This window comes from Cyprinus carpio, chromosome A8, assembly GCF_018340385.1.
Source record: "Cyprinus carpio isolate SPL01 chromosome A8, ASM1834038v1, whole genome shotgun sequence".
Classification (NCBI taxonomy): domain Eukaryota; kingdom Metazoa; phylum Chordata; class Actinopteri; order Cypriniformes; family Cyprinidae; genus Cyprinus; species Cyprinus carpio.
In genome coordinates this window covers 6,122,958-6,150,188 of record NC_056579.1, presented here as the reverse complement: position 1 = coordinate 6,150,188, position 27,231 = coordinate 6,122,958, and the positions used below count along the sequence as shown (strand labels likewise).

Here is a 27,231-nt window from a genome sequence, read left to right as displayed (position 1 = left end):
AGGTTTTGCATGGCAGTGGGAACCCTGTATACATGTTAAACGTGTGCATGCGTGCTCTAACCTCCTCTGGCATGACTGGCTCAGAGGAGCGGCTAATGGCCGACACCCGCTGGCGATCGAGCGGCTCATCTGTTTCATTATCTGTGTAAGTTCCGCCCTCATCCGCCGTGTCGTCATAGTCACTGGTCAGCCGGCTGTCCATGCTGAGATAGTCTGCGCTCATGGCCGAGAGATACGACATGCGATCGTCATGAACGTCAAGGTCCCCTTCAGTCCCGTCACGCTAAAAGAGACACATGATGGATCTTGTGTACAGAGAGGAGTAAAAAACAAAAGAAAACACAAAAACAAAACAGAACGAAAGCTGTAGTGCACCACCGAAGAATGATGAACAGTAAAAGCACAGAAAAACAGGAGGAATGACTATCATGACTTTCAGAAAAGGAAGGCATGCATTAGCAGGTAAACTATGGGTTTAACTGTAAGGAAAACATTCAAGAATACTGGGAAAGATAAAGTGGGAAAATGTGACTGAAGGAGTCTTAAAGTAAAGAGATGTTGTAAAATGTTGCATTAAAGTCAACATAAAAAACATAATTGATTTATTTTTTAATGCACATTCCTGATCTGTACATGTACATGGTTCTGTACTTTACATGATTCATCATGTTAATATTTTAGATACATTTCATTATATTTTCATTGAATTAAATATTTCATATTCGTATAAGATGAAAACCATCATTTTTTTTGTCTTGACAACATAATTCGGTAATCATGGGGTAAATTTTAAATATTTTTACTGTAGTTTTGAGGGGATGTTGCCAGGTCTGTTTCTAACTACAGTATTTCTAGCTCTTCATTTTCATCCTTTACAGAATAGCAAAAAATTAAAAAGTTTAATAATAATAATAATAATAATATTATCATAAGCTATAACCTTTTAGATTTTTACATTATATTTAGATTTTTATAAATATATATTTTTTATAATATTTTCTATTATCATTATTAATGGTGGAGATACTGCATGCATGACATTGCTCTATTTGATCATACTGACATAAAATATTTTTGTTAATATATAAATAAATAATATTATAATATTTATGTATTACTTATGCATTTATTATTATTAATTTAAGTTGTATTTTTCAAATATATTTTGATATGTTACATTAGCTATATTTTTATATTATAAATTAGAGGAACTGGTTAACAGGACTGACCCATAAACCCGTTAAGGACTTAAACTTAAAAATATAATTTTATAGAATACCTTTTATATAAAATCTATTAATCTTTTCTGAAGACATTCAGAACCTTTAGAGGTGGATTCATATAATTAATTCATTCATATATTCTTTTGTATAATTCCCTTAGCACTCTTTTGCCAGTAATCGAATACAGTTTTAATGAATATATAAATATGAAACAGTAATACTAATTGTGGGGAATTTTAACATGATTTATCATCAAACCAGTAATCGCTTCATTCCTAGTTTAATTAATATTAGGATAATCTTGCTGCATATCTACATTTAATTATTTACATTTACATTTATTCAGTTAGCATATGCTTTTATCCAAAGTGACAAACAATTGAGGAATATAAGCGATTCATTTCAAGCATCAGATAGCAGAAGCAAAATGGTGTGTAAACAGTGTTTGATGTTGACTTTAATAGAAGGTTTTGTTGAAGAGTGGATAGAAGGTGGTGGAGAACTATATCGTCCATTGTTTTTACCTTCCCCTCTGAGACCCACACAGCGCGGGTCTGCTGGTCTCGTATGGTCTCCTTCAAACTGCCGTACCAGGCATCATTAGCCGAGTTCAGATCAATAACAGCTAACAGACCGATGGGGGATGGATGGATGGAGGGAGAAAGAGAGAGGAAATCAAAACCTTTAGATACGGGTCAGCTGTTCTCTAGGTTCAACCTGATCTATTTATCTCACTGTGTTCCCATCAGCTGCTTTAATCACTTGGAGATTTTCAAATTGGAATCTGTATCAAAGTCAGTTTATATTGATATGTGCCAATCACAATACACCAAAGCTTCTCTTTACTGCACTTCCCCTTGATTCAGATCTTAACCATTTTAATAAAGAGAATAATTTTAGAGTGTATTTTTACAATTTCAAAAAAAATTAATAATAATTGTACACGCTTAACCAAGCAAAACTCACTTCTATAATGCTATGATCTTTAATTAAAATAAGTAAATAATGAAATAATTTAAATTTAAGCTAATTATAAGACTTTAATGTTCCAGAAAGAAAGTCATACAGGTTTGAGACAATACAGGGTTGAGAAAATAATGAGAGTTTTTTTTTTTTTTATGTGGTGTCTGGACCCCCAGGACTGACCGGTAAACAGGTGTGAGCAGGTTTTCCTGAGCTTCAGAGCCTGGTCGTAGAGTTTGCGGGCACTGCGATTAGAGCTGGGGATGATCCTCTGTCTCATGGCCTTCACCCCATGTTTGCTGTCCGGGCTGAAGAGGATGACTATGGGGTACCACTGGGTATAGTTCAGGGTGTCCACAGCTTTAGGGGTGACGTCCAGGAGAGCATGCTTGTCCTGCATCAATGACAGAATTGGTCATTGTTGAAAGTAGGTAAAATATGCACAGCTTAAAGGGACATTTATGTCATTGACTTTGAGTGAAACAATAGAATGCAGTAAGTTTTGATTATTAATTTGTGTGTGTGCATACTCAATTACCTGTTCAATGATCTGTCGAATAGTGTTGAGACGAACCACCCCGGAGGATTTTTCCGACCCTGCGTCTTTGGGTTCAGTTTCTAAAGTGCCATTGAACGAAAAAAACAACGAGTATTATTAAACTACAAATAAGAATACTTACTCAACATGTACTAATGCAACTTTTTATACAATGCTAGCTAAAGCACTGGCTTTTGGGTCTTATAATGCTGTCACACTACATTTTATCATCCATTCGCCACCATTCATATGCATGCAGAGTTTATGAACATGGAAAAGTGGGTATGCAAACAATTTTTATTATAATAATAAAATAAAAATTTTAATATATGAAAAATTATAATTATTATTCCAAACAGAATTTCAAAAGCATCATATCATGTTGCTAATATTAATTACAGAGTCTAAATGATTTTGCTTAAAATCCATTGTGAGCATCCCTTCAGACATTATTGATGGTATCACAGAGACAGCAGCATGAACTCACTGGCAATTACAAACTCGTCTGGAAGCTCTGCGGCCAGTTTTTCATTGGCAGCATCAGCGATTGGTCCAAACAGCACAACCGGCCTTCGGAATCCCGCTATGGGAGAAGACAAAGCTTACAATCAGGGTTTCACAGCAGAGGAAATCTGTTTTAGCCTTACTAAAATACAAAATGGTTTATATTAATGGTAATAAACACTCCTTCATGTTAATAGGGTTTAGAAAGGATTAAAGGAGAGTCAGAAGAGTTTTGACTGACGATTCAAAACAGACATTTTCAAATTCTTGACTGTGGTTTTGGTCACATAAATCAATTTTTTGGTGTAATTTTTCTTGAACAGTGTGTAGAGACTCGAGAGCAATCTTTCTCAGTGATGAGCCCATTTTTCAAAAGTATTAAAAATGCCTCAGCTGTCTGTGTGGGTATGCAGAGACTTTCATTAGCGGTATGAGGCCGGTCCGCTCAGAGATTTGACTTATGTTGTGTGCAAGCAGCCATCATCATATTGAGACTGTTTATTGTGTAAATGATACAGGTACTGTGATAAGTAAATTACAATGTTTGCCATCCGTCGCATCAGTTGTTCGAGTTGTATTTTCTGGCTGTTTTCTGAATAACAGGGTCCCTACGCAGTGTTTACTGCTCCCTACACACTTGTTATTTATATAATAAGGTAGCATTAATTAGCATGCTGTATCCTACAGGCAAAGTTAATACACTTATGAATGACCAGTCCAGTTATGAACGACAGGCATAAAAGATTTGGAGCTGTTTCTTCTTCGTTTAAAAAAAATACATCCTCAATTTTCTAATTATGTGTCGCTAGGATGCGGCATCTGTCAAAAATAGACTAAGCGCCTATCTTTAGCGAAGCAGCACAAAGAGCCGTCAATCCCACCCACCTTCTCTCAGCACCACCCTCTCATAGGCAGGGAAGCGGGTTGAGACGGCCGCAGAGCTTTCCTCTCGGCTCTTCCGCACATCTTTCTTCTTGGACGCCCTCTGACCACGTAGCCTCCAGAAGTCTGCCCTGTCACTTCCTGAGCCCTTATGTGTGTTCTGGACACTTGCCATCTGCTCCGCTCTGATCAGTACAGGAGCAGGGGTTATGCAGCAGCAGGGTTATGCAAAGAAAGCGATAAGTCATTATAGAGCAGAGTCTGCTTTCTGGTTATGTCCAGTATAAATACAACTTCATATTCCATTTGATGTTTGATGTTAAAGGCTTTTAGCTTGGACATATCTTTTAATCTCATGCAAAGACTGTCCGCCCTTCTCCCATCTCACCTGCTCTTGCTGGGAATGATGCCCTTCTCCAGCAGCTTGTTGTCTTTGCCCAAGCGGATGGCCAGCCAGTTTCCCAGCTTGCCGTCATATAAGGTGTCCACTACCTTGACGATCTCTCCCCGAGAGAAGGCGAGACAGTGAGGCAGCTCCTTCTCATACTCAAAATGAGTCCGGATAAAAAATGAGTCCCCTCGACCGGACGCCATGATGTCTTCATAAACTAGGAAACAAAACAGAAACAGAAATTCCCAAACATGTCTCAGACTTAACTAGTAGAGCATGATGCAAGCAATGCCAATGTTTTAGGGTCAACTGAAAATGCATTTCAATTCTCTGTGCAATATACATCAGAAGGATGAGACTGAGACTATGTGAAACAAGACTAAAATTAATAGCACTATCATTTAAAAAATAAATAAATAGATAAAAAAAATGCTTTAAACATAACAATAAAAAATAAATATATAAAGAAAAAAAGAAAAATATACAATAATAGAAAAATAAATAATAGATAAATATATAAATGAAATAAATATAAAATACAAAAAAATAAATGCATCATTACACTAAAAAAATCTAATGATTAAAAAAATTAAAAAACTAAATGAAAATAAGTAGACAAAATTTAACAAAGATGGAAATAAATATATTAATTATAATAGAATCCAAAAGGTTCTGTAAAAAATAAAATACATAGATACAAATGAAATACTAAAATGGATAAACATAGTTAAACATAATAGTTAAAAATAATTAAATAATATCAATAAATAAAATATATCATTACAATAAAATCTTGCTGTAAATATAAAATAATAAATAATAACAAATAAATATATACATTATAAAAAAATTATAAAGTCTGTAAAAAAATACAAAAATATATAAAGAAATCTAATATAAATGCATAGGTAAACATAAAAAATAAATACATAATAAATAAATAAATTATTTATTCTATGTTGTAAGTGATTTTAAATCTTTCTCCTTCTCCAAACCAATGCTGATAATGAACTCTGCTGTCCTTTGTAAATTTTAAATTGGTGACATTTAATTAAATTCTCCACACAATTCAATTATCATAAATTATGTAAGATTTCCATGGTTGATGTAATTTTATAATTTGTGAAGTGCTGAAACTGTTAATTAATAGACAACTTTAGTGTTATCTGACTTAGGATTTACAGTGTCGAGGATAAAAGTTTCAGCGACCAGATTTTCTATAGTGGTGCAGTCACCCTCTTGATTAAAGCTCTGACACCACATCTGTCTCAGCGCAGAACAAAAGAGCTTCAACCCCTGACAGCGCCAGACCTCGCTTTCCCATGAGACACCCACACAGAGAGGAGCTGGACTAAGAGGAAGAGAGATGGAGCCAGGGAGAGAGAGTGATGGAAGGATGGCATGACAGCAGAAAAAGAGGGATAGAGCAGAGAGAGCCGTGTCAGTGCTGACAGCAGAGCTCAGTGCTGACGCCCTGCCGTCTTGTGATGAGGTTAGGAACTTGTTTTTGGTTGGACTCCAAATCCAAAACACTTCGACAGACGTGTCTTTATAAGGACTGAACCAATAAACATCAGCATGGGGTTTTCGTGTGAGAAATTTAGTTCATCACATAACAGGCAAGAGAAAACAAAGCTCACAAACATGAAAATCTGGATTATGGTATGTTTGTGCACATGTTCACATGACCGCACTTGACACGGCAGTCCCTGGAAGAGCCAAAACTGGCTACAACTGGTTTTGTAGTGATGAGCAAGAAGCCGAGGCCAGTGTGTATAGGGGGAGGGGAAAAGTAAAGAGACCGCGCTTCCGGGCACATTCACACATACAGTGATGGAATATTGGTAACTAGTTCTACTGCTTTCAAACTTTTTAAGGCCAAAGACCTCCAAATATGACAATCCTGTTGCAATGGACCTCCTTCTTAAAATAACAGTAGATATATATTTTAAGACCTGTTTATACTGCGTGAGATATTATGAAAACATGTTGTTTAAGAATAAAATAATTGGTATTTACATTGTCATTGTACTAAAGCAAAAAAAAAAGTATTATTATTATTATTATTATAATAATTATTTAGAAAAATGTGGAAAATGTTATTATTTAAATTTTCAATTTATTACTATTTTTTATTATTATTATTAAAAAGGCGCTTAACAAAAACAAATTAAAAATAGATAATATAAAAATAATATTGAATTATAATAAAAGCAAAAGATATTGCAAACAAATAAAAATATTGAAAAAAATAACAAAAAGATACACGATAATAAATAAATAAATATTTAATTATAATAAAAACAAAAGGTGTTGTAAACAAATTAACAATAAATAAACAGATAGATAAAAATTTATAAATATACACTAATAAATATACCAATAAATAAAATACATCATTACAATAAAATATTGCTGTATAACAAACAAATAAATAAACACATTATTATAAAAATCAAAAGGGTCTGTAAAAAAAATACATAAATATATATTAAAAAAATCTAATAAAACTAAACAATACTATAAAAAAATCTAAAGGTGTTGTGAAAAAAGATAAAACAAATATAAAAAGAAATTAATTGATATAAAAAATTAAAATTAAAAAATAATGGTACACAGTCATAGAATTATACAAGTGTGCCAAGTGAAGACTGTTAAAAAAAAGTTTTGTTTTTTTTCTCGATGTTTGTGTGTTCCCTGAAGTGAAGCGAGGAGCAGTTTTGTGAGTTTTGTTGTTGGCTCATGTTTTCTTGCTCTCACCCTCAATTTTATTCTGTGCCAAAATGGTCACGACCTCACCCCGCGGGATCTCCAGCAGGAACAGCACGGCCTCCTCCCGCACAATGCCCCGAAAGTCAACGTTATTCACCTTTAGAGAGACAGAACACACACACACACACACACACACACACACACACACAGTTGAAAAGGAAATGTGGCAAATGCAAATCAAATTCAAAGCATGTTCTCTCCTCCTAAAGGGATCATAACATGGAAAACTGCACTAGTATGTTGACTTAATGTCAACTTAAAGCTCCCTCCCTCCCCAGTCCACCCAGGCTATTTCTGAAAACTATGATGACAACATAATAAGCATAATAAGGTTATATAATCATAAGAGTGGTCATTTACATACAGAAGATTTAAAGATAAAATAACAAAAACAGCTTGATTATTATAACATCAGAAACAAGATGACCCAAAATGATCAGAGCAGCTAAAGTCAACAGAACTGTTGTTTTCATACCTTCATGATCTGATCCCCTACACGAAGACCCTCTTCTTCGGCCGGACTGCCCTCCTGAACTCCAGCTATGAATATTCCCACATCATTTCCTCCAGCCAACCTCAGGCCAACACTCTCTCCTTTCTGAAAGCTCACCATCACTGTGTTAGGCTTCAAAAGAACGTGACAGTTGGGGATTTGCTAAAATCTTAACAGAGAGAGTTTTCCTGTGACATCATTTTAGAAAGCTTTTAAAAAATGTCTGACAAAAACACCAATCCTAAAAAAAAACATGCAAAAAAAAAAAATGGACCATAGCTTTTTAAAAAATATACCATTGCATAATGTGTGCATATAAATATAGAATCAATTTGAAATTGAATATTGAATTTAAATAAATAAATTAAAATAGGATAATTTCTCTGTTTGTGAATTTTGATTATTGAATTTATAGGAATTATAGCGAAGTCATAATTTTCCTATTAGGCTCAACATATTAATTTTTTTAGCTTGAGATGGCATTTTGAATTAGATATTATTTTCATATTTTCAAGTTTTCAAATTAGTTTTAGTTAAAGTTTTAGTAATTTTGTTTTGTGTTTTTGTCCTTTTTTATTTTTTTTTAATTTTTTTTAAATGTCTATCTTTCATTTATTACCTTCAGTTTATTTACCCTAATTAAATTCATAACTTAAAGGGATATTTCACCCTCATATTAAAATCCCTATAGACCACAATAATCTGGCTTGAAAATAAATACAAAAATCAAATAAGACAATAAACAGAAATAGAAAATTCCACGAGATTTAAACTAAATGAAATTAAGAAATGTTGTTTTGTCAACTAGCTGAAATAAAATAAGTTAAAGTTTTTTTTTGTAATATTCCAGTTTACCTTGTATATACACACACACACACACATACATGTGTATATATATATTATATATATAATATATATATATACATACACACATTTTAAACAATTAAATAATAGTACACAGGCATATAATTATAGATTTTATCTAATAAACAGTTTAAAATCAGAAAATTAGATTTTTTTTTTTTTGTCGCATTTCTATTGACCCTTTCCAATCACACCAAAAGCCAAATGCACCATCATGGCTTGTGATTTTTCAGCAGGGTTTCCCCTGCTCTCCACCTCTCTCATTCTGTGCTCAAGTAAAAACACACTGGAGCTCTGGTCTTAAAGCAGGACACAAAAATAACCTCTCCCAGCGGATGCGAGCAACAGCAGACTGCCTCTTCTTCATGAATATGGAGGAACTGATGGAGAAAATGATTAAGAGAGAGAGGGGGACTGCAGAGGTATCCAGCCCGTCGTGAGGCTGTGATGCAGATGACACTTCACCTCTCTTCCTCTATCTCGATTTCATTTCCTATTCCTTGTCTTCCTGCTCACTCATCCACAAGTGCAATAGTTTAAACAGATAGTTCACCACCAAATTAAAATTCTGTCATTATTTACTTATCCAAATGTTGTTTTTTTTGGAACATGATTCTTTTTTTTTTTTGGTGAACTATTAACCAATGTGTGTGTGTGTGTGTGCATGTGTGTGTGTGGGATTTGAACTCCAGCCCTCAGTGAGTCCTCAGGTTTGGTTAGTTCAGTGAATAGGATCATGTGTGAGGAGGGCTGAACCTGTGGGATATGAACAGGATCCACTCACCCGTAAATGGCCTCATCTTCTGGGCTCGGTCTGAGCAGGATCTTGGGTGTCGTCTTTATTGCTGCTGCACATTGAATTAAAAAATGGTCTTATATCAGTTTCATTCTGAAACAACTGAAAGCAGACAATTTTTCTTTTTATCAAACCTGCCAATGGCAGGTTAAAGAAATATACTGATCAAATTTTTGGGGTCAGTAAGATTTTTTTAAAATAAATTAATACTTTTATTCAGCAAGGACGCATTAAATTGATCAAAAGCGACAGTAAATACATTTATGTGACAAAACAAAATGTAAGTTTCCACAAAAAAATATTTAGCAACTCAACTGTTTTCAACATTGATAACAATAAGAAATGTTTTTTGGGCAGAAAATGATTTCTGAAGGATCATGTGACAGAATAAATGATAAAAGGAATATTTTACATGTTCAAATATATTAAAATAGAAAAACAATATTTAATTTTTAAAAAAATAATTTTTCCACAATCTTTTTTATTATTCTTTTTTTAAAAATATATTATAAATAAATCTGTCGTGTTACAATCGGCTTATGCAGCTATTCTTTTCTTTAACAATGACAGTTTTAGTGACAAATTTGGGGATCCTGCATAAACTTGATGGAGGTAAAGGTGGTTTTGTTTTTGGTGATTTTGAATCCCTAACATCCATTGTTTTTAACCTATGCAATGCTGCAGTTTCTAATAGTTTCTGTCAATTCTCCGCTTCATCAACAAACCAAAAGTGTGGGTCTTTATCTACTATCAAACTTCGAGGTATGTACAGAATCATGTTCTTACGTGGTGGTGGATCTTCTTCCTGTGGTTCTACTCTCTCCTCCTGGGCTGGACGTGGCTTCTCTGGAGATTTGTAAGGAGAGGAAGTTACAGCAGTCTTTGCCAATCTGCTTTGAGGATCTTCCCTGAAAATACAACAACAGTTTAGATCTAACACAATTTCTGACTGAGAATATACATGTTCCAATAACATTTCACAACCAGCTTTTGAATATCTTAAGCTATTTATTAAATATACTGACTGAAAGATGTGCTTGTGCTCTTTTCTTTAAGTATCACTTAGTTTGATGTTTTGTTATTTAATGCAGATATTCATCCAGATCACTGGTTTCCAAACACTGGACCACACTGACTGTCATTGCATGGCATTTTTTTTTAATCTTTGTGTAGAAAATGTCAATTGTTTTGGCGAACTATCAATTTAAATGTCCAAAGACTTTTTGAACCATCGTATTATGTATCCCTAATATCAGGAGCTGATCTTCAGGTGGTCCTCACCTGGCGTGCTCTCGTGCTACGTCATTGGAAGAGTGTGAGGAGAGGTCAGATTGACGTGACCTTTGGTCATCTTGAGGTGAGTAGGAATGGTACGACTCCATCTCAGAAATATCTGAAAGAAATAAAAGTCTACAATGAGAAGCAATAGACTTTCCTTCAACTTCTAGGACAGGAAAGAGACGAGGCCCAGAAGAGACAGAATTAAATGGACCCACAACCACAGAGAACAGACCACCGTGTTACTGATGACTTGGTGTTAATTTGCCAAGATCTGCCCCGTTATAACAATCACTTATGTTTAGATATTCTGTGGTTCTGACCACAGCATATCCATGTGGTTTGACCAAACACACGACCCAAATCGTGCTGATTTACAATGCCTACGTGACCCAAGTGCCCAGAATTTCATAAAGCTGTCATGGAGAGACTAATAGCAGCGTTATACAGAGGCAGAAGGTGTGTCGGACAGGTGTGATTAATCTTTAGGAACAAAACACCCTGAGAGAGGAAGAGAAAAAAGGACAGACAGGAAGTGATATCTATAGAAACTGTCTTGGAAAGCAGATTTGTGTGCAAAAGCAGCTAGTGCTTGCATACACTGACACTACAGTATATTGACAGTTAAAGGAATAGTTCAGTGAATCAGCTGCAGCATTTCTCGAGTTTACAGCTCATATTAACTACTTTTGTGTCATTTCCAGACCATAGTCAGTTTTCCTGCATGAACGTTCTTCTAAATATTACAATTTTTGCTACACAAAAGAAACGTAGTATCACAGCTTTTTTAACAATATGAGGGTGAACTATTCCTTTAATTTCTTATTCTAAAGCTTTACTTTGTCCAGGATCGTTGAGAATTATTCAATTACAAGTAAAACCAACAAGAAGCACAGCAAGGAAAATGAAGTATCGCCCTGAAAGGGAAAGCAAGACAGAAGTAGTGACGGCCAGGGAGGAAGGAAAGAGTTACTGTGTGGTCTGCTGGTGATCTAAGTGCATGTCCAGTGCATTAACAGAACTCCTCTGCTCTTCTGAGCGCCGAGTGTCCTCCAAATCTACAACACACTCCATCCATAACAGAGCAAAAGGACACTGCCGCCCACCTGCTTCAGAGTTCGGGGGTTAATGCTCAGAGCTAACAGAGATAAATATGCTCATAGCACTGTCTGGAGATAAAGATACAGTATAATTCACAAAATTGGTAACATTTTTCTCTGTAAATGAAAATCTGGGATCACAAATCCAATATATATATATATTCTGCACCATTTATAAAAAGAGAATGCATTCAATAAGAAAACTGCAAAAAATAAAAATGTAAATCTATCTTCTATGTTTTCAAGCACAAAATTTCCTTTGCTCCACATTAAATTCCATTTAACTGCAGATTCTAACTGTACTATTTATATGTACCTTAAAATCTGCAATATGATGAAAACATCTATTTACATGTGTTAAATAAATATCCTAACTAAATTCACTGAGAATGTTGTGCAAGAGCAGCATTAAGTGTCATGTTACCATAAAAGCGAGAAGCTTGAATCCTGCAAAGAAGACAGTCAGCATCACTTCTGAATGTTTGCTTTTATAACTCATCTAAAATGATCCTAAGAAAGTTTCTTCTCATGTGGCTTAATGAATTTAAAAGGAAAATCAGAAGTAGCATCCCAATATATTTATAATTTATTTAAATAAAGCTGTAATTTAATCTTTAACTGTTTGCTTGAAGGTTTTTTTCATTTTGATTAGGCTGTTGGTCAGATCATTTATAGATTATTAGGCTGCATGTAAAAGTAGTTTCCGAGGACTATCAGGAAGGAGCAGGGAGCTGGTGTTTTCAATGCTGTGGAGGAGAGAGGTGTGTTTCCATCTGTTCGGCGGGGATGAAATTACAGTCTGCTTCTTAAAAGGGGGAGAACAAACCAGAGTTGAGACAGCTGTGTATACATTCCCTGAATACAACCCAAAACAGCACGACCAACCACCATCACTGATTCAGTTCGCAGCACTACTGTGACAACACACGCACACACCATATAACCGAGATACTGACAAAGAGTATGACACACACAGAAAAGGTTAGGGAGTAGGGCTGGGTGATAATGCTTGGGGAAAAAAAATATTTGCTTTAAATATCAAAATTTACCCACATACTTAAAACAACAAAAAATCCAACAAATAAATTAAAATAAAGTAATATATATATATAATATAATCTTAGGAGTTTCATAAAAAATATATATATATATATATATATATATATATATATATATATATATATATATATATATATATATATATATATATATATATATATAAGGAGTTTCATAAAAAAAAAAAATAATTATATATACTTTTGTAACATGTCCTTGGTCTTATTTTATTCCCTCAAAAGAAACCAATTTTTTATTTCTTATTTAAAGAAAAAAAAAATTCTTTCTTTTTTACTAAATTGAAAAAACAACAACAAAAAAACCTTCTTCCCATTCATAGCAATTGAATCAAATCCAACACAGAGTCAAGTCCCAACCCACATTCATTTTTTATTGACTATACTGTTTTACCAATAATTATGTTGCATTACGGAAGTTAAATGTGTTGTGAATGCATGTTGTCTTTAGACACAATCACCTGAATTTCCATAGACTTATGAAAAACATGAACATGCTGGGGTCATATTCAATTGCACACTAAACTAAATCAGGATAAAGACACAGGGGACGACACTGATTTACAACAGCAAGCCTTGAGCATCACTGTTCAACCTATCTATGAACGCTATGCTACCAAAGTCACAGCTTCTTGAATACAATGAACAATAAAAATGAGGAAATAGCTGAAAGCTGGCAATCAAATCATCTAGTCAAAATGAAAAGTAGTGCACAATGGCGCGTAAGAAGGAAACAGTATGTGCTGCATTTTTATGGCAGGGTGTAAATCTAATCTTGATTCTACTTCTCCAACCGGCTCAAAGCAGCACACACAATGCCTACGGTGACTCATTTTCCTACGTCGTTGAATACAGTGGGAATGCATTAAGTTGTACCGCCCAGCCCCACTCAACAAGCAGGTGCTTTTTCTGCACTGAAATATACTTCCTTCCACCTTCATTTAATACCTCGAAGATGGTAGTTCAGAAAAAGCCATAGGATATCCAGCTGTCCCACCCTAACAACAGCTGAACAGTATGAAATAGCATCTGAGAGACTGTGACACCCTTCCAGACACAGCTTCTCCACCAAGATTAAATAAGTCACCACCACACAGACATAACATTGAGTAGACTTATTTATTGATTAAAGAAGGTATTAAAAAAGGAGGTTAGCATAAAAATATAAGAGCACAGTGTGAAAGTTTTACAGGTTTGTTGAGGCACAGTCATTATTAAAGATCAAAGACAACCAGACTTGTTGTGTCTCTGCGGTCCATCAGCTAAAAGTATGACATAGCTGTATTATCTGTAAAAAGAGAACACAAAAATAGCATTTCTGTTGTAACAATGCGGTTTGCTTTTTCTCATTTAAGCGCATCTTTCTGGTCTTAAAATATTAATTGTGTTGTGAGTGTAAACAACCGTGTCTATGTATCTGATAGTAGGGTTAAGATAACTGCTATCAACATCCATATATGTCCATGTACTTTCAAAACAATTACAATAAATTAAATAAAATTTAAAATAGGGTTAAAATAGGGTTAATATAGTTAGCTAAAACTGAAACTAAAACCATTAAAAAAAAATCTTGAAATAAAAAAAATGTTGACTGAAATGAAATAAAATACAAAAAAACTATTTCAGCTACATTTCTCCTTTTAATTTAGTTTAACTTCATGTAACAAAAGAACTAAAACTGAAAAAAAAAAAAAAAAAACTATAAACATACATAAAAACAAAAACTAGTAAAAATAAAAAAAATGATTTAACAACTATTAAAATTAAAATGGAACATTGTTTTTATTTAAATCAATTTACATTTAATTTAATTTATTTTTTATTTAACATACTATTTGAATCCATTTAGATGACGTGAATTATAAGACTTTAACACAGCTGCTATATTGAGTGTTACTATTCCTCCCATTCTTATTTTCTATAAATGGTCTGTCTCACTATACTATCTCTGATGTGGTCCACTAGTGGGCAGATCACCCGAGACGGATGTTAATAGCAGATATGAATAGGGGCTGTAAATCTCAGCTCTTTGCTAAAAAGACACAGTCTGCATCTGACAAAACAGTCTTGTAATTTCTAAATAACTATGTGTTTCTGTTAAATATACTATCAATCTATAACTCTACACCCAGAGGAAGTTTTATAACCCGTGTCCAACTGCATTACCGCTGTATCACCTCTATAGAGGACCAGACTCATTAAATCCATGACATACATCTGAAATTATGTCACTGGATGATAACCCTGCTCTGACACAGACGGTGACAAATTGGGTTTTGTGCTTCAGCACTCATTTCGAGTCTATTAATAGTGACGTGCATAATTACGGGTAATTTATTACAATCTCAGTGCCTAGCAAATGTGTACATGATATTGCTAATCTGATTTATCAGGGCCAATTCATGCTACCTGATTTTAATTAAAGCATAGTGTTGGAGAGCAAGCAGTCAGAGGGTGAGCATCACGGCTCTGGAAGCGCTGTAATGAATACTAGTCTATGAAGAAATGCAGTGTGGTAGGAGGAACTTACCATCAGGCTCCGAGTCGCTGTCTGCCAGGGCAGGAATGCGCACCAGGATCTGTCGGTGGTCTCTCTGGACCACCAGTTGCAGCCTGCCCCGTGATTTCTCAATCAGCTTGCCAGCGTCACTCAGAGAGAGGTTCTCCGTCACCGTCCCGTTGATCTGAAAAAAAAGAAGAAGAAAAAAAGACATATCATTATTGGTTTAAGCCTGATGTTAAGGAGTTTGAGTGGATGGAGATGTGTGAATGGTTGATGGACAATTACATTAACAACACTAATATTCATCATTAGAACAAAATAAATCATTATAATTGGTAACTTCCCCTGATACTGTCATTGCAAATACTACTACTATTAATGTCAATTAATAGATTATATTAAAATATAATATTTAGATCCATATATGTCCATACACTTTTCAAAACAATTAGAATGAATCCAAAAACATAAAAAAAAATTTTTGTTTCTTAAATGTTAACTAAAATAACACATGCATTTATATATATATATATATATATATATATATATATAATATGTGTATATATAATATATATGTATATGTGTATATATATATATATGTGTATATATATATATGTGTATATATATATGTATATATGTATATATGTGTATATATATATATATATATATATATATATGTATATATATATATATATATATATATATATATATATATATATATATATATATATATATATATATATATTAAATATATATATATATATATATATATATATAAATAATTAAAAATTATTATATAAAAATATAATATTCAAAATTTATGTCTGAAATTACACATTTATATTCTTTTTAAATCTTGTTATTTTGATAATTACTTGTTTTTACAAAGTTTATTTTTAAGTAAATATTTGGTAAAATTAAATAAAACAAGTATTGTAAAATAATGTAAATGTATTGTATTTTGATAAATAGTTTGTATATCATTCATCTTTAAACTGTGTAATATTATTAATGTATCTGCATTACATTGGCCATCAGCCACCATGGTCTATACAGCTTTATTTTGGTATTATTTATATAATATTAATTAATATTTTGCATTGGGTTTTATTTTTATTTTATTATGTTTTTTTATAGCTTTAACGTATTTTTAATTTCCGTTGTAGTTGTATTAATTTAGCACTATTTAACATTATTTCAGTTAGTTGCCAAGGAAAGATTTTTTTGTTGTTGTTTAAGCATTTTAATTTAATATTTATTCATCAAAAAAAAAAAAAAAAAAAAAATAATAATATATATATATATATATATATATATATAATATATATATATATATATATATATATATATACTTTTTTTTTAGTTTTTTTTTTCTTCTACATTTTAGCTTTATTCAACAAAAATTATTCTTAACATTGCTCTAGATATTGTCATCAGCCACATGAATCAGCCATTGAATATGTAAAGCACTGGAGTAAATCCAGCAATTTTATGTCAAGTGTGAAGGGTCTGATAGGCACCTTGAGAATGATGTCACCCTCCTGGAGACTTCCATCTCTGGCAGCCAATCCAGTGCTGGTCATCTCTTTGATGAAGATCTGGCTGCCCAGCCGGAGGCCGTACTCTACAGCAAATCAAAACGAAACATTGGTTCTGTGCAGCAACGCTAACATGATCCTAACATGAGCCTAACAGCCTGATGACCTTGACCCTTTTAAGTACACAGCAATCCCTCCAGCTGTTAGTTAATGGCTGCTGAATGGCTCAAACACCACAAACAATTTAAATGGAAAATGAAAATGTGGAGTATTGATCAGAATCAGAGCTCTCTGCCGAACGTACAAGAATCACTTACAAAACTGAACATGATGAAACTCTTTCAGTTCCAAATTTGTTCTAAAAACTAAACCCAGTTCTAAAAAAAACAACCGATTCCGATTTCACAACCCTAGGCAAGATAATCTGGTAATAAACAGCACGACCCACTTTGCCCTTGTGGGCTGTGAATTATGAAGGGCTGGTGAGGAAATCAGAGGAGACGGGCCGCTTTATGTGTAGTCACAAGAATATATGTCTTCTGAAATCTGACAGGGCCTTCAAAAATAAATCAGATTTAAATATCATCAAACTCCAATGAGGACAAACTGTCTTAGGATGGATGTGTGGAGGTCCAAAGGAAACAGTGTGAAAGGACACGAGAGAGAGTGAAAAAAGAAATGGGAAAAAGATCATACGGTCCTTTTATATTGTGTATTATTTCCACAGCATCTGACCTGATCTCTAGAGCAGGAATAAAGGCTCTGCTCTTGAAAAAGGGTCATATCAAGCCATATTTGACTCTTTTGAGATAAAAATGTTTGATGTAGTATGGAAGTATGCTGCAATGTTTAAAATAACTTTTTGTTCTACATCAATAAATCCAAAAATCACATTCACACCATCCATTACATTATAAATGTCTTTACTGTCACTTTTGATCAATTTATTCAAAAAAAAAAAAAATAAACAAAACAATCCTTCAAAAAAAAAAAAAAAAAAACTATTTACAGAAAAATTAATCAAAAAAAATTAATTTAAAAAAAAAAAAAAAAAAAAAATTATAACCACTCACAATAAAAATTAAAACCTAAAAAAAATATTAATTATAACCCTCACTGCCACAAACAATAAAATAATTAATTCCAGTTTAGAAAAAAATATTTAAACTTGTTACTGGGACCCCTTGACTGTCATTTTGGATAAAGTAGACATGTATTCCCAAAGCTGTTTTTAGTGCTCAGTGGAACTGTTATTTTTTTTCCAGTCACCTAACTTTAATCCCACTAAACTGTTTTATTCTTTTTTTTCCAGTCACCTAACTTTAATGTCAAAATATGCTATTAGTGACAAAAGTCCCGCAACGCTCACCTTCATTGGGCCTGTTTTTCACCAGCATCACATTGATGGGCGGCTCCAGGGGCTCATAGTTGTCTTTTCCTCTGTCTCGCTCTCTGCTGGGTGAAGGTGTGCGATCCTGCAGCCGGTCCCTGCTGTGACTCCTGATCATCTTGTCATCCAAACGAGTGTCATACCTCCGAGTGTCATAGCCCTGGTCCCTCCCATAGCTTCCGGCAGGGCTTCCTCCCGCACCGCGGCCTCTACTGTGCTGCTTGTGAGAGCGAGGCTCTGGGCTGGCTCCGCGCTCCAGTGTCCGGCCCCGGCTGCCGTCCCTGCGGTAACCGCTGTCAGAGCTGGGCGACCTCTCCGCACTCCTGCCTCTGCTCCATTCCCGCCGGGAGTCATAGTCCTGGCTGCGGTAATCCGGCTCCAGGTAGTCTATCCGGTTCTTGTCGAGGCTGCGGTCGTGCTCTCTTTCACGGGGGTAGCCCAGGCCGCCATTTCCCCGGGGGTAATCAGAGTCCGGGTCACTGTGAACGCTGCGGTTGTCCTCAGGATAATAGCTGGATATGTTGTAATCGCGGCTATCCCCGCTCGGGGACGGTGGACGCTTGAGGACAGCCACCTTGCGAGGCCTCTTTACAGTCTGTGGGAAGCGATGAATAAAATTAGTCTTTCATTCAGCCCACTGTTATCAAAAGAACCATATCTAAAAGCAAACATTTATCTTACTGTATGATCATTACTTAATCTTGGATCACTTGCAGTACATTCATTTGAAGGCTGCTTGTGAATTAGCATGTTTTAAAACACACAGAAAGCACTACACTACATATACAGCAATTACCAGAGAAATAATGCAAACAAAAGTGTAAAAAAAATAAATAAAAAACAAATAAAAAACAAATAAATATGCAAAAAAAATTAAATTTGGGAGGTAAAATGAATGTTTTTTATTATTATTTATTTTATAATTTTTTTTTTTACTATTATTTTTAACTTTTAATAGATTTCTTAATATTCATAAAATATAAACTCAAAATAAATTAACCTAAAAAAAATACTGTCATTATGTACATGTTGAATATTTAAAATTTATTTGAGTAAAGAATTTATGATTTTACATTATTTATGCATTTATGATATCTTGCATTACTTCTTTAACTAATTTTAATTCATAGGTAACATCTGCTACATTTATTTAATTCATATTATAATCATTAATATAATATTATTTTAGGATTATTTATATAATATCATAGTTTTATATATTTTCGGTTTTTATTTTAATTTAAGTTTTAGTAATTTCGTGTTTTCGGCATTTTATTATTTTTTAATTTCTAATTTTTACATTTTCTTAATTTTTTAATTTATTTGAAAGTTTTTCATCTATTATTTATTACAGCTTCAATTCAATTACAAAACCATAATTATATTAATTTACTTTAAATTCACGTATTTGACATAAATGGATAGTTAGAAATATGTTTCAAAAATGTGTTCATAAAAGTTAAAAAATTACCCTGAAAAATAAATTCCAGGAGGCACATACTGGCCCTTAAATATAAAAATGCTAATATCTGACACTGCTAACCAATGCTAGTATCCAAAGTAAGTAAACTTATTCTAGAAGGCCTCTCATAATGGACAACTTGAAAAATACTTACTATTTTTGCCACTTTCCCACATTTCCGAAGTGACTGCACAGCAAATGAATGAGGCACATTATCCATGGTGACGGTATTGACCTGCATCACGCGGTCATTCTCACTGTCCCCAAGAAAACCAAAACAACAAAATACCGACACATTCATTGTTAAAACACTTGCCACTTGCAAAGCATTTCACCTCCATAATGTGGTATGCAATGCATTTCTGAGAATGATTATAATGTATGAAATAATGTAGGACTGATTTTTTTTTTTCATTGAATTAGTGTCACACTGGAATGTAAAAAGTAGGCTGTGATATAGAGTCATGCAGGGATGACATATTTTTGCAGGCCAAAACCTGAAAACAAGTTAGCATTTTAGCTATCCGCTTCCATTGTCCTGAAGTCAGTGGGATTTTTGAAATGAGGTCTGTGGTTTACACAAGCTCAAGATATTTACACATTAAATTCTGCATAATAAAATACATTAGTAATACCCCTTTTGTGACTCTTACAATTTACTTGAACTCAAACTTTTAGAAATAATGTTTTTAAAGAAAGACCGAGAGAGTTGTGAGAAGCTCAGTGGTGGTGATGTTAGTTTATGAAATAAAATAGGACCAAGAATGGAACCCTGAGGGACATCACACGAGAGGGATGCAGAGTATGACATAAAATACCCAAGATGGACTGAAAAACTTCTGTCAGATAAATAAGATCTAAACGACTCCAACGCAGTTCCCCTAACTCCCACGCAATGCTCCAACCGAGAAATCAGGATGTTATGGTCTACAGGGTAAAATCCAGCCGTAAGATCCAGGAGCATGAGGACAGCATAATCACCTGAGTCAGTAGCTAGTAACAGGTCAATATAAACTTTCAACAGGAACATTTCTGTGCTGTGGAGTGATTTAAAACCAGACTTAAATACTTCCTGCAAACCATGTTGACTTAAAAATGATTGCAATTGTGTAAAAACAACCTTCTCTAATATTTTGGAAAGGAGCGAAAGTTTGGCTTCAGAATCCATAAAAGTTGTGTTAAATTGTGAAGATTGCTATGATAAACAAATCGTGAAAGAATCATAAACTTTTGTTTTGGTCACAGAGCTTATTTTTTCCCGCAATAATCCAAAAGCCAATGAAAAAATCTTATCAGGTTTTGTCAATGAAACCAGAATGATGCAAACTTTGGGGTCGGCCTACAAAAATATGTCATCACTGCATTGCTCTATTATTGAATTATATAATTTTACCCAGTCTTAATTACTTTACGATAACATGCACTAATATAGCATGCACAATAACACCAAGGACATTTATTAGGACAGTAAACATGGTTATATATGATTTCATGTCGTTTTGAAGAGCTCTACATGCAAACTCAATGCTTATCAACCTGCCTATGCTGGTGTCAAAATAATGGTTTACCAATATGCTAAACATGTATGCATTAGGTGAGTGTAACGTACAAGAGCAGTCCATCGGCCGGTCCTCCTGGCAGCACATCTGATACAATGATGGACATCTCTCCGGTTTCCACGTTTGGATTGTCCCGGCCCCCGGACACAGCAATTCCAAAGCCCATCTTAGAGTCCTGCAAGAGAAAGAGAGAGAAATCACTTTCAGTGAGAAAATACCACTAACGCATTTCCTCAGTCATACATCACAGCTAGCCTGCCCAGGGCAGGAGTGTTTAATATCACTTCATAGAAATGCGCAAATGGCCAGTGGTGTTACACAATCACATCCATGTGCTTATAAGATGAATCTTTCATAAGCGGTGACTGTGTGCCACCACAGTGCGTTTTTCAGAAAGCTATTGCATGCCTAGCTAATGCTAATGGAGACATGGTTCCACCACAGTGCTTGGCCAAATAACAACCTGCTGTACCTGCCTCAGAGGAACTCTAATGAGTGGGTATCACAGGCTTAATGCAATCTGTGTTGCAGTGTTGGATGGATTTATTTAGAGATACACTGGTCAAAAAATCCTCAATCAAAACCATTTTTTGAGGGCATTTTTGGCCTAATTCTGTGTAGGGCTGAACAATATACTGTATTTAAGTGATGAAAGCTAATAATCACAATAAAATTACAGAATATTGTCAATAACAAATATTGTTGAAATTTTAGATTAATGTGTCAAGGTCGACACCAACAGGAAATTTCACTTCTCCTGCAAAACTAGCCAAAAAGTGCTTATGCATTCCAGCAGCTAACTCCCCATACAAAGTGTTTTTAATGCCAGTGGGAACATAATGACATGCCACAGAGCATCACTTAAACCAGAAACCATTGATAGACTTGTGTTCTTAGCTTGTCAAATACTTGCATAATTTAGATATCGAGCCATCAATGACTACATTTACATGGACATCAGTAATCTAATTATTTACCATATTCTAAACAAGTCAATATTATGATTAAGGTGTTTACATGAGCTGATTTTAGAATGGTCCCATTTTACATGTTATAGTACATAGTTCGATTAATGGCACACGTCATTACGTCACCACACGACGCCATCCAACGTCCCCTGTGGAATTTCAAGTATAAACATATAGTTTGTCTTCGTGATGATGCCATGTACAGTTTTGGGTGTTTCATTTTTAATTTTATGAAAGCTTCAAGTGCAGTTAATTTTTTTGTATGGGCATACAGACGATGGCGGTAATGAAGCGCTTTTATTTGCCGTCAAACAGTTGACCACTGCCGTGTGTGTCCTGTCGCAAAATACGGTGCAAAGTCCTACACGATGGTAATAATGTGATTAAGGTGTTCACATGTCTTCAGTAATGTGACTAAAATAGGAATACTCCACGTCTTAATTTGATTAGTGTTTACTTGATTATGACTTCAGCCGGATTAAGGTAAGCAAGAATCTCGGTTTACATGGTAGATTCTTAATCAGAGTATTGTCTTAATCGTATTAAACTTGGAGTATTGTTGTTCATGTAAACGTACTAACTTTTTAGGTGCATCACTCAACCCTAGTTTTGTGTAGGATTGTCATTTTATTTTATCTTAAAACTACAATTTGATTAAAAAAAAAACAACTGCTGGTAGCATCTTTATGTTTTAAATTATTTTAATCTATTTTTATGAAACTGTGAAATTGTACAAAGCTTAAGTCAAACCATTCTGGGTTTTGTTGTTTTTTTGTTTTGCTCTAATTTTAACCACAAAAACTGTTGATGCTATATTGTATTTCTTATTCATGTACTATTTCATTTTTTTTCGTCTATTGCTTAATAAAAAATAATAATAATTGGGAATTGGCTGTCAATCAGAATCGCTTGTGAAAAATCATGATCAGTGCATCCCTAGATCTATCTGACCTTTTTCCATGATAAGAGATACCGTACAGACTGCCAGTGGGCAGTAACCAAAAGCTTATATTACGTTTCTGAGTAACTGAATATCACAGAAACGATATAGATCATGATATGCCACATAAACTTCTAAGTACCCTTTTGTCCCAAAATTTCCAAAGCTTATAGCTTATATCTATCCTTTTATGTTGCAGAGATAAGATGAGTCTATTCTTATCTGAACCCAGAGATCTGACATGCCAAAGCACTGTGATGTTTTCCCAGCATGAGTCTGATGTAGATGTTGGCGATAGCATCAATGTGTGTTTGGATAGCGTGTGTGAACACAAAGATGCACATCCTGTTGTGCTTGAGTGGAAAGAAGGAGGAGATGAGAAGAGAAAGGAGGAGGGGTAACTTTATCTGATGGACAGAAGTACTTGTACAAAGAGATCCCAAGCACAAAACATTTTGATGCTCATAAGCTGTTGGTAAAATGACAACTATGTTTCACGAAAACACCTTATTTGGAATATCCACTGTTCATTTATACATGCATGTGTCCATATGGACATAATATGATGGTAAGAAGACTCAAGTTCAGTTATCAAAAGCATGAATGAGAAATTTAACTGTTGTACTGAATTAATCAAATTAATTGCAAGCACCTCCAGTATATCCATAAGAGAATAGAGAGAAAAGAACATGCAAGTGATTACACATTACTGGTCAAGTTTGGGGTCAGTAAGATTTTTTTTTTTGACAGAAATCAATACTGTTATTCAGCATGGACAAATTAAACTGACCAAAAGTGACAGTAAAGACATTTATATTATGTTACACTAGATTTATATTTAGATTTATAAAAAAGCTGTCATTTTGATTCCGAAAAAAAATAAATGTATCAAGGATTCCAAAAAAATATACATTACACATAAAGCAACATGACTGCTTTGCAATGCTGATAATAAGAAATGTTTCTTGTGCAGCAAATCAGCATATTAGAATGATTTCTGAAGGATCATGTGACACTGAAGACTGGAGTAATGATGCTGAAAATTCAGCTTTGTATTTATTTCTGTGATGCAATTTTAAAACCTATTAAAATACAAAATATTAATTTGAAACTAATAATATTTAACAATTTTACTGTATTTACTGACTTTTTGAGCATTTAAGGCTTCTTTCATACTCCAAACTTTTGAACAGTAGTGTGCACTGGAATAAAGTCTAAACCAAATGTGGATGTAAACATGGTCAATGTTAATATTCAGATATAATCATAATCTCTACACCCTGCACATCAGTGATGGTGAGTTTCAGATATTGTTGTGTGTTAGAGAGGCTGGCGTTTAGCCTGAGTAAACATGCAACTCCTAAACCTGCACTGAGTGAGCTAGTTTATGTTAGTTAATGTAAAAGAGTTTCATACCCGCTGTAAAGTCACAGTGTACTGCTCCCAAACCGTCTCCTCCATTCCTGAGCTCTGTGTGGAAAGAGAAAGAAACCATCATTAATCACCAGCCAGGCATCACTAATGTCAGTATGCTGTGTGGAGTGACATGCAGGGTTGAGTGGCTCATACACAAATTGGTCTTAAATGAAGTGTCCTGAATGAATTATTTCATAATTACATGGATGCACACATAACATTAAAGGAATATTCCTGGTCAAGTACAACTTAAGCATGACAGCATCTGTGGCAATTACACTGGACACACATAATCAGCAGTTCCTTCTCCTGGAATAAAAAAAAACCCACCTTAAAAACCTTTTTTTTTTTTACAAACTGACGTCAAACTGAAGTCAAAATTTCTGCAATTTTATCTAATCAACAGCATACCACAGATTCTATCTATACAGTTTAAAGGTGAAGTGTGTCATTTTTTAGGGTTAAAATACTTTGTACTTAATACTTAAATTGATGCATAAAGACATTTATAATGTTACAAATATTTCAGTTTTTTTTTTTAAATGCATTTTTACTTTTATATTTAAATCAAAGAATCCTGAAAAAAATATAACAATTTCCACGAAAATATTAACCAACACAATAGTAAGAAATGTTTCTTGGGCAGCAAATCAGCATATTAGAATGATTTCATGGATCATGTGACACTGAAGACTGGAGTGATGATGTTGAAAATTCAGCTTTGTCATTTTACAATATTTTAAACTGGAAAAATAATAATATTACTGTTTTAACTGTATTTTTGATCAAATAAATACAACTTTCTTGTGCCCAAGACGCATTCAAAAACATTTTAAAATCCATCCAACCCCAAACTTTTGAACAGTAGTGTACATCTTATTTTTATCACATTATTTTATTATACACACTTCACCATAAAGTTGTAAATAACCCAGTATATTCCTTAAAATGAGATTATGAAAATGAATATTAATCAATAATCAATAAATGAAGACCCTCCCCGGCTATATGGTATCATCCAGAAATACCTGTGAACGCCTCATTATTTGGTACGACTCATTACGTCACTGCATCAAACTGAGGGTCTACCAGATATGGCAGAAGAGTGTGTATGAAGGATGGGCCTGTCATTTCCACAGCTCACAAGGGCGAAAGCACTTTTTTTTTTTTTTTAAAGAATAATAAAGACATATGAGGGCTGAATCCATGTCAACTCACGGATCTATGCTAGCCAATGTCCTTAAACACGACACCTGGTTCTGCATATCCCTCTCTAGGACACATATAAACAACCGGCCAGACAACCTCACACATACACACACATACAGCTCAAGGGTGTGTTTGTTCAATATAATAGACAGACGTACCCATCAATATTGATGATTAACTAGAAAGAGTCACAGTACCATCCAACCTCAACTAAACCATGAGGACACAAGGTTAAACCATGGTGACGTTGACAACCGGTCCGGTTTAAGCTTCTTAAAATAGCTGCCTTTAATTAAATACGTTTCTGTTTAATCTAAACAATATCCTAATCTACACCTGATTCTCCTCTCCATGTCAAGTAAAATGTACATTTATCTACATTTTGTTTTTCATTTTCTGCACTTCTCTTTAGCTTTTCCTTACAAACCCACACTTCCCCTCCCCGGGTTGGCATGCGGCTCTAATTAGAGGATTGTGCCTGCAGATATCTGCCCTCAAACTACTACGGAAGCATTCAATTAGTGTGGACGTGCATTTGTTTGGCTCTCCACAAGCGCTCAGAGAGTGCGCTATGCAGCAAATAAAACTAATCTAGAGAGATAAAGTGAATAAAGAGCCTGATGCTGATATGTTAAGACAGCTATCCTCCTCTCCTCCTGCGCTGGGATGTTTTCTGTGGGTGGCTAGTGGAGATATATTGTTTATAAGACGGTGATGAGAAAGACAGATAGCAAGAGAGCTAAAGATGCTGTATCATTTGAAGGCTGCTTCTATAATGCACTCACCTCCTTGTTCTGGAAAAATGATGGAAAGTTTCATAGCTAAATGGAAAATTATCAAGCTGCTTGCTTCATAAATCAAAGAACGCCACAGGAATGTCCCTGAGGAGTTTCCAAATGTTAAAATGAACAACAATTATGAGCATGTTCTCTAAATCTAGTTTGCCTGAGCAAGTTAATAAACAAAAATTCACTTATGAGTATATGAGTGAAAATCGATTCAAATATGTGGCGATTCAAATTGGTTGAGATGCTAAACTAGATATCCATGAGACGTGAAATGTACATTGACAGTGAGTATTTCTTAATGTGTTTAAACCGCTTTTAACATTTATAGAACAGCTGACCGCATTGCTCCTTTCTTGCCTTCACACATGGGCAACCGCCAACTGGAGAAGAGCAGTGAAATGGCTGAAAATCCTGAAACTTTGGACTTTTTAAGTGGATACAATTGCAAAAAAAATATATAATAATAATTCAAAAGAAAAATAATACTGTATTGATCAATGATCAAGTTTTGTTTATCATAAACTGCCCATTCTAAAAGATCGAGTTGTACAATTTAAGAAACGTACTGAAAACCACATGAA

The 27,231-nt window shown here is 34.2% G+C and overlaps 1 protein-coding gene across 7 annotated transcripts in view; it reads right to left on the bottom strand.

Moving 5' to 3' along the window:
- The window catches only part of LOC109094839 (tight junction protein ZO-2-like), an 82,777-nt gene that overhangs the window by 6,196 nt on the left and 49,350 nt on the right, over positions 1–27,231 (bottom strand). For 5 of the 7 annotated variants that reach the window (XM_042761785.1, XM_042761783.1, XM_042761786.1 and 2 more), the window contains exons 2-19: positions 24,654–24,707; positions 21,380–21,504; positions 19,925–20,027; positions 18,288–18,903; positions 16,901–17,004; positions 15,408–15,561; positions 10,708–10,819; positions 10,213–10,334; positions 9,415–9,481; positions 7,749–7,899; positions 7,262–7,370; positions 4,499–4,718; positions 4,114–4,295; positions 3,212–3,307; positions 2,725–2,804; positions 2,370–2,580; positions 1,748–1,848; positions 62–283 (exon numbers count right to left, since the gene is read on the bottom strand). In XM_042761785.1, the coding sequence (XP_042617719.1) occupies positions 62–283; positions 1,748–1,848; positions 2,370–2,580; positions 2,725–2,804; positions 3,212–3,307; positions 4,114–4,295; positions 4,499–4,718; positions 7,262–7,370; positions 7,749–7,899; positions 9,415–9,481; positions 10,213–10,334; positions 10,708–10,819; positions 15,408–15,561; positions 16,901–17,004; positions 18,288–18,903; positions 19,925–20,027; positions 21,380–21,504; positions 24,654–24,707 (2,829 nt within the window). Of the gene's footprint in view, positions 1–61; positions 284–1,747; positions 1,849–2,369; positions 2,581–2,724; positions 2,805–3,211; positions 3,308–4,113; positions 4,296–4,498; positions 4,719–7,261; positions 7,371–7,748; positions 7,900–9,414; positions 9,482–10,212; positions 10,335–10,707; positions 10,820–15,407; positions 15,562–16,900; positions 17,005–18,287; positions 18,904–19,924; positions 20,028–21,379; positions 21,505–24,653; positions 24,708–25,681; positions 26,757–27,231 lie in introns of those variants that run through there. The other 2 variants (XM_042761788.1, XM_042761784.1) reach the window with 2 other exon arrangements.